The sequence below is a fragment of the Cryptosporidium parvum genome, chromosome 7, assembly GCF_000165345.1.
Source record: "Cryptosporidium parvum Iowa II chromosome 7, whole genome shotgun sequence".
Lineage (NCBI taxonomy): Eukaryota > Apicomplexa > Conoidasida > Eucoccidiorida > Cryptosporidiidae > Cryptosporidium > Cryptosporidium parvum.
Window position 1 is genome coordinate 5,001 of NC_006986.1, and position 8,625 is coordinate 13,625.

The window sequence follows — 8,625 nt, forward strand, 5'->3', positions numbered from 1 at the left end:
TATATATAAAATGTTATTTACATATTTCACCAAATTTACTTATATATTTCGTCTTTGTGAAAATATATTGTATAAATTTGAACTCAGTATAAACCAACTACTTTGACTCTTCATACCTCTAGTAAATATTTATTAAATTAATTTAAAAAAAAAAATAATTCACAACTTTTATATAATAAATATTAGTTTTGTCCATTAAAATATTAGATCAGATAAAATAAAAGCTTAACATATTATTATTCCATTTCTAAATAAATTAAAGGTTTGAATTTCTCGTCGAAAACTATAATAATACGACTAAATATCATCAAGAACCCATGTAAAATAATAACTTAATAAATTAAAATATCTGATTTTTCTTCTCCAAAATGGAAAATGTAAAATGTAAAATTAATAAATTCAATATTAAGAAAAACTGAGCACAGAAAACTAATTATTTCTGCAACTATCCATTCTATGTGCTATTATAACGATATTTTCACACTTGAATTTTGCATTACATTTTTTTTTTGAAGACTGATTGCCAGAACAATCTATTATTTTTTTTATTCAAAAATACGATTTTATTTAAATATAATTAAATAATAATTCTATTGTTTTAAATCCATTATACCTATTTTTTATTTTACATGAATATTTTTTAAACTGATATTTTAAAGTAACTGCGATCGCATTTATAAAATATCATATCAACATTAGACTAGATAGATTTACTATTAATAGATAAATAGATATACTTCTAAATAACTAAAATTTATATTAATATTCAAAATTGTGATATTTTATTTGCGATATCACTATATTTTTTGGTAAATTTTTGTTTATTTTGCTAAAAAAAAAAAAAAAAAAAAAAAAATATACAACAAATTTGCTAATGATCACCCTCAAAAGAAAAAAATGAAACTTCCCTGAAAAAATATTGTTGTCTGATTAAACTTTGATGGTACAACAGAATAATAAAAAATCCAGGCAGTTATGTTTATTTGCATTTATTAAGAGAAAGATATATATACAAAGAAAAATTAATAACGGCACGTTAATTAATAGAATATATCGATTCTTTTTAAAATGACCAGCTCATTTCCCACAAAAAATGAGTTTAGATAATATATTGTAAATCGAAATATTCCCTTTATCAAGAAGTTATGAACGTTTCTAAATTTTTTTTTAATATTTTTTTCAAACACATTAAATCAATGACAAAATATTCCCACAATTATTCAATAAAGAATCTTGTATTTTTCATTCAAATCAATTTTTGATTATAAAAAATTATTTGAAAATAGGGTAGAAAAAAAAAATAAAACAAGTTTCATGTAATTATATATCCCACTCAAATATGGAGATAATAGAATATCACTAGCTTTATTTTATAACCCATTTAACTGCCATATTTTTAACCTCAATTCATAATTTTTTCGGCAGTCAATATCCAAGATCATGGCAGTAATTCTTTTATATAATGAATTAGACCAATTGCTTTCGAGTGCTTCTTTGTATTATAGCTTGATTAGAATACATTTCAAGCTAAATATGTCACTAACTGAACAAAATTAATAATATTAAATAAATTATTAATTTTGCAGTTAATTGAATAAATATCTGCAGTATTTGGAATTTAAGTATTCATCGGAAACATATGCACGCAGAATAACACTTCACAATATTTACGTAAAATTAGCTTTATCTCTGTGACTTCTTTAGTTATTATCAAGTAATATTTTCAACCAATCATTAAAAACTGCCTCAAGGTATTTGCAATAAAAAGATTTTGAAATTTGTTATTTAACAAACAATCTGATTAATCCATGAAAAAAAATTTCACCCTTGATTTTTTCAATGCTTAATCAGATTGCTCAAGAATATCGTTCAAATCATATTTATCCAAACTTGCTGCACTTCCCGAAGACGAGCTACCACCCATCGATGTAGGGGCGTTAAGCAGCATTGGTTCTTTACTAGATCCTCCTCTAGCGCATCTTGAGCCAGAGCCATCATAAGTCACTTTTGATGCCATCTTTGCTCCACTTTCTCTGTTCCCCGACCGTTCTCTATTCCTTGATCGTTCTCTGTTCCTTGATCGTTCTCTATTCTTTGATCGTTCTCTGTGTGATGATTGTCCTCCATGTCCTCCATGTCCTCCATGTCCTCCAGTAAAGTGACTGCTACGATTATCATTGAGAGAAATTTTTAGTGAAGCAAGTTGTTCCTCTAGATTACTAGCTTTTCTACTTTCATAATCTCCATCTCGACATACTACTTCTACTCTTCGGCGCGGTCTGTGAGTGCTATGACTACTATGATCTTCAATTTTGAGTTGAGGCCTTGTAGTCTTTGGTCTAACTGAAGGGTCTGGTCCAAGTTGCCTCTTCGATTCCCCCCCATCCACTGTAGGGCTATATAGAACAGGCTTCTGAATGCTTTGACGCGCTTCTGAACATAAATGGGGGATGGATACATGGGGTTTAGTATCATCTGACGTATCACCAGTTTGTAAAGGCCTAGGATGCTTCGTTGAATGTGATCTAGAAACTGCAGTATTTCTTGTTCTTGGAAATCTTTTAGATGGCACATCTTTCGTTTTAAAGTTTTGAAGCTGCATTAGCCCTAATTGATGTGCAAGTGGAAACTTGGAAGATTCCGGAGAACTAGGTCTTTGAATTTTTTTAGTTTTACTCATTTCTGATTTATCAGGTGATTTCATGCAAGGCTGCTCAACCGGCTCTTCACGTATTTTTTTTAGATCCGCTAAACAGAGTTTTTTCTTTTCTTGAGGTCTTTTAATGAAATCTTCTGTACAGAAAAGTTCCTCATCTGTGCTTATATCCTCAATATCTAACTCTTGTAGAGTAACTCTAAGAGGAAGACTAAGAATACTTTCTAAATTCTGTTTTCGTACTACAAAATCTTTATTAGTCTTAAGTGGAATTGGACACAAATCTCCAGGATTTGGAATATAACCACACGGTAAATTGATTTTGGGAAGTGCCTTTTTCTGCTTTTTAGGTAGCTCAATTTCACATGAAGGTTGAATTGAACTATCAGTTGATCCACGATTATCCCTCATAGCACAAGGCCTACATACACAAGTTCTACTGGAAAATTTATCACTCGTACATGTGCAGACTAATGAACTAGTAGTTTCTTTTTTGTCACTAGTTCTAAATACTTTAGAAATTCCTCTAAGTTGTTGATATTGGTTATAGCCGCTTTGTGTAGCTGTGGGACCACCAGAATCACCACCTGAATCACCGCCTGAATCGCCTCCTGAAGCACCACCAGAGGCACCACCTGAAGCACCACCAGAATCGCCGCCCGAATCGCCACCTGATGCACCACCTGATGCACCACCTGATGCACCACCTGATGAGCCACCAGGCAGATAAGTTTTCATTTTCTCGAAATATTCATCGTAACGTTCTTCATCTGAAGATGAAGAAGAAGTATCATAACCTCCTGAAGAGAGAGGCAGCCTTGATTTTGCATACGAAAGAAATTGTTTACAATTTGGATTTGCTTTGAGAATAGCTTTAATAAGGCTTTTAATTGCAGTTTGACAGAATACAGCAAGCCTGTACAAATTGAATGTTAATCTCGAAAGGCAAAGTTTTAAAGTTGTTAATTGATCAGCTCTCTTGATAATTTTCTTTATTTTGGAATTTTTTCTAAATAGTATTTCAAGAGTTTGGGTTACATAAGACTTTTCGAATTTACTTTCAGAGAGCGGAGCTACATGATGTCTGGAAGCGTTTGGATCAAAGTCTTTAAGCATTGGAGTAGAAAATCCAGGGAACTCCCTTTCACATGATTTTCTAACATAGACGGATACTATTGCTTGATTTTCTAATGAGAGTTGAGCAATTTCATTTAAAACAATGTCTCGTATGCCTTCTAAGTCAATATCTGACTCCTTAAAATATGTAAATAGGTATGTAAGTAAAGTTTTAAATTTTACATAAATATATTTAACTTTAACAAGAAGGCTATGTAACTTAAGACAAGAAAATGTTTTGAGCAACTTCTCTTTGCATGATCGTTCTTCTGGATGTGAAACAATTCCATATTTTGCTCTGGTATCAACAGGAGATTCTGATAAGTTTGAACCATTAATTGAAGATATCGAGAATATCAATGCAAATAGAAATAGTAAAAGAATCCTCATACTAATTCTAATAGCATTAGCGGAAATTTTAATTCCTTTCTCATAATATTTATCTTCGTTCTCAAATTTTTTTACTAATTTTAGATTTAACAAGTTAATTTTAGACATTTATAGAATAGGCTGGCGCCCATATCTTTAAGAAATTAATTAAAAAAAAATATATATAAAGCTTCCAAATGGCAATTACAGGTTCAATTCAAGAAATTAATCACGATTAGTTTTGTAGATTAAATATAATTTCGATATTTCTTAAGTAACATTTAAATTTGCGAATTATTTGTTTCGAACAAAAATTTTATTTAGATTTTAGATAGAATGGACCTCCAATATACTTGAAAATTAACTTTTGTTAAGTATCAAAGACTATTATTTTCCTTTATAAAGTAAATACGCAACTGTATAATGCAATTTAGTTCTATTGTTAAATTCAAGTCTAAGTGAACAAAATAGTTGATTGGTTAGTTATATCTTAAACTAGATTAAAAAAAAATGATTCAGTAACAAAAAATGTTATCAGTCTTAGATGACTACAGCTAAGTATCATTAATTCCTTTCAATAACACAAAGCGAGATTAATAATATTCATTTTTATCAATACCTGTTAGAACTTTTAAAAACTTGCACACGCTCGTCTTTGAATTGATGAAAGTAGAAAGGAATTTTACCTGATTAATAGTATAGTTATGCACAAAATATTTGTGAAAAGAATACTCACTAGTCTTGTAGTAGTAGGGAATCAGTCAGTAGCATTATGTTGGCCCAATTGACATTCAACAGTAAATAATTTGGATTATATTGGCGTTTTCAAATGTAGAACGTGAAATTAATGTTTTATTACCTTCAATAAGTTATCAAATGTTAACAACTCATAATTTATTGGTTATCTTTAAAGTTGATTTTAAATATTTACCATCTTACAATTAGTATTTTAGCAGTAAAAATAAATTAATAATGTGCAAGAACTAAATTCAAGAACATATCTTGGGATTTTCTTTTTAAAAGATGGATTTTTATCCGCCGGCAATTTAGATTTTGATGGATTATAACCTCGTGAAAACACAAATTTTATTTGGCGCTATTGTGTTTAATAAACTTTAGAATGCATAATTTATAAATGGACGTTATAGTGGAGACCAAGAAAGCTAGATATGATGAGACTAAAATCGCTCTGATTAAATATTTGAATGGCTTAAAAAACTCAAACTTGAATTCAACTCACTCAATACCTCCTGAAATTGAGGATGCAATAAATGAACAGTTTTCAAATTCATCAATTGAGGAGTCGGAATTCTTACTGAAGGAAATAGTTTATCCTGGTATGCTGCTTTTAAGAGAATATCCAAATGCAACAATAGGAGACTTAATTTCACAATTGTTTTCTCTAAATTCAGTAAAGGCAGTTTTACTTTCGTCTAATTTAGACTATACAAAGTTTCTTTATATTTTCAACTTTGAAGATTGGCCGAAACTTGAGCCAAGAGCAATTTGTATGAGAATATCTATTATTTCATCTTTAGTTGAATGCAAAACAATAGTGAATTACATGCTATCAGACTTAAAAAAACTTCTGGCATTGATTTTCAAAGGATTTCAGAATGAAACATACTTTATTCAGATATCTACTTCAAAACTGATTTCTACATTAGTTAAGTTGGGGATTTTGAACAATTTTATTTTGGACGAATTTTTGAATTTTCAGAGTGATTTGATTTCACAACTTAAATTATCAGCTTCCGACAGTGTAATAAAAAAACTTCAGTTTTACAAGTACCTATTTAGTGATATATATACTAGAAGGTTTTTATTCAAAAATAATTTCGAACTTAAGAGTGAATTAGAAAATAATTCTATTAATGGGAAAAGACGTAACTTTGAAATATTTAATGAATTCTGTAACTTTATCTATTTACTCGTATTTCAAGATGACATCATTATTTCCAATCAGGGGATAGAAATTTTCAGTTTGGCACTATCAGATGATTCAAAATTATTCTCCGACAATCTTCAAATATTTATTAGGGATGTAATTAATTCCGTTAAAGTTTTTATTAACAATTTTTCTTTAAAAGAAGTCAAAAAAGACTCAATTAGGAGGTTCTCACAAAACTTGAAACTTATTAACATTATTATTGGAAATAACAGTTCTAACTTTCTTCTGAATATCGATTTTGGGATCCTCATTATGAATTTCATCTTTTCAATTTTGGAAAATTATTCCGAATATAAAAGCAATACAGATTTTACAGAAATGGGAGTAATTTTGATATTGTTAAAAATAATTTCTTCATTTAAGCCATTTATAAGGACATTTGACAGCAATAAGTTTTTTCAAAGCAAAGTTTTTTTTGATTCACAAAATGGATTGACGGAATTAGAAATAGAATCTATGCTTAAATATTATGTTTGTTCTTTTGGGGTTTGCAAGCTATTGCTAATTAATTTGCCTCAAGTATCGTCTATATTTCAGATAACTGAACCTCAAGTAATTAACTATTCAACTTCGCTACTAAATAGTGGCTTAATTAGTTGCACGAAACTTATTAACTCATCATTTTTTGCCAATTTTAAACTATTAATTGAAGAATTGCTGTCCATATATAAGCAGAATAATTTGTCTAACTGGCAATTATTTCTTATTCTTAAGTACTTAATTTCAATATATTCCATTGATCTCATAAAACTAATTCCAACTGAGTTACATTCAAAAACAATCGAGATCATTTCTGAAATTATGTTTACGAATTTCTTTCTTGGTTCAGATTTAAATACCAAATTGGTAATTAGAAAGTATAGCTTAATTGGTCCTAATGTTATTTTAACATGCTCTGAGCTTTTGAGCTCAGTAATGAAAGTACAAAGTTTGAACAAATCTCTTTTTGAGCTTTCATTTTTAATATCAGAAGAATTGTTAAGAATATGCTTCTATTCCAAAGTAATGATAGGAAAAGCTATTAGAGGGGAGCTATTTCACGATGACCACGTGGAGCTACTCAATAAGGTAATCTTAATATTGAAGGATATTGAAATTCCCTCTAGCTCAAAATTTATTTTACATCCTGAAATTTTGGATCACATTTCAGAGTTTTCAAAAAACGGTCTTTCACCGGCGACTCTTGACTCTATGTTTCTTTTGGTTGCAATGTTCCTAAGAAGTTCATCAAAAAGTGTAGAAATCGAAGTAATAGAGAGCCTAGCTGAAAGATTGCTCCTTTATTACATTCCATTCGAAGAGCAGGATGGTTACTTATTGTTTTATAATTCATACAAACATCTGTGCAATAGTCTAGGAAGAGTTGCAAATCTTCCCGATCCAGTTCAAATAAATGAGGAATTCGCTCCAATTGAAAACAAAACTCAACATATGCACATAATAAACGATCAATTTTTCATAGATAATATTTTGGATAGATTTTCAGAATGTAACTTAGATTGCATTGGCGAATAGAATTATTTCTATACAAATATTTAATTATTCTAAATAATACAACCTATTTGGAAAGTAATTTTTCTATACTATTTGGGTCAAAGTTTTTCTTGATAATTTCGAATAGTTCCTCAGTAAATTCCTTTGATGATAAGTCTAATGGTATTTTACCATCCTAAAAAGAGGTAAATTGAGTTATATAAGATTGTAAACTTACTTTGTTTTTTACCATGAGCATTTCCGGATTCTTGGAGGCGATTTTATATGCAATTTCTTCGTGGAAGCCGTTAATTGCAGCATGAAGAATTGTATCTCCAGTAGCATTTTCTTTTAAATTTAAATCAGCATTTGCCTGAAATAAAAGATCAAAACACTCTTGCTTTCCAGAACACGCACTCATGAATATTGCAGTTCTTCCATATATATCTTGGATATCTATTACTGATCTTTCTTTTGCTATTATGAGCTTTACGATATCTTCATGGCCTTTGGAAGCTGCATAGTGTAGTGGAGTACATCCTGAACTTGTTTTAGCTCTACAATCTGCTCCGCTTTCAAGAAGTAGCCTTGCTATTTCAAAGTATCCACTTGAACAGCATGAATGAAGTGGCGACCATTTATTGTCGTCAAATGTGTTTACATTGGCACCTTTACTAATGAGTAATTCCACAATCTAATTTAATTAGTATTAATTTTCATACTTTTTTTTCGAACTTACAAATAACTTGTTTTTAGATACTGCATTGTGCAAAAGAGTTCTTTCATCTTCATCGAAAATATTCAATTGAGCTTCAGAAATTGACTCAAATATGCTTTTAGCGAGAGACTCGTCCTCGAAATCAATCGCAGCAAAAAACTTATTTCTTTCCATTACTAATTTCTATTAATATTTTATGATTCCTTAGTTATAGATTATTAAATGGTCTTAGTGGCGCTGTGGGAGCCCAAATTAAACAAATGATGCTGAATTTAAAAATTAAGAATAAATTAATGATTCAAAAATTATACTTGATGAGTGAATCCTAGGAGTGTTTCAATA

General features: G+C 29.7%; 2 protein-coding genes across 2 annotated transcripts; both read right to left on the reverse strand.

The window, feature by feature from the left end:
• Nucleotides 1-1,843: 1,843 nt before the first annotated feature.
• cgd7_10 (hypothetical protein) lies at nucleotides 1,844-4,270 on the reverse strand (the record flags this gene model as incomplete). Its single annotated transcript, XM_628197.1, has 1 exon — nucleotides 1,844-4,270. The coding sequence occupies one exon, from the start codon at nucleotides 4,268-4,270 to the stop codon at nucleotides 1,844-1,846; it is 2,427 nt and encodes an 808-aa protein (XP_628199.1).
• Nucleotides 4,271-7,761: 3,491 nt separating this feature from the next.
• cgd7_20 (hypothetical protein) lies at nucleotides 7,762-8,457 on the reverse strand (the record flags this gene model as incomplete). Its single annotated transcript, XM_001388323.1, has 2 exons — nucleotides 7,762-8,259; nucleotides 8,305-8,457. 2 exons carry the CDS (start codon nucleotides 8,455-8,457, stop codon nucleotides 7,762-7,764), a joined length of 651 nt encoding a protein of 216 aa, XP_001388360.1.
• Between the last annotated feature and the right edge of the window lie 168 nt (nucleotides 8,458-8,625).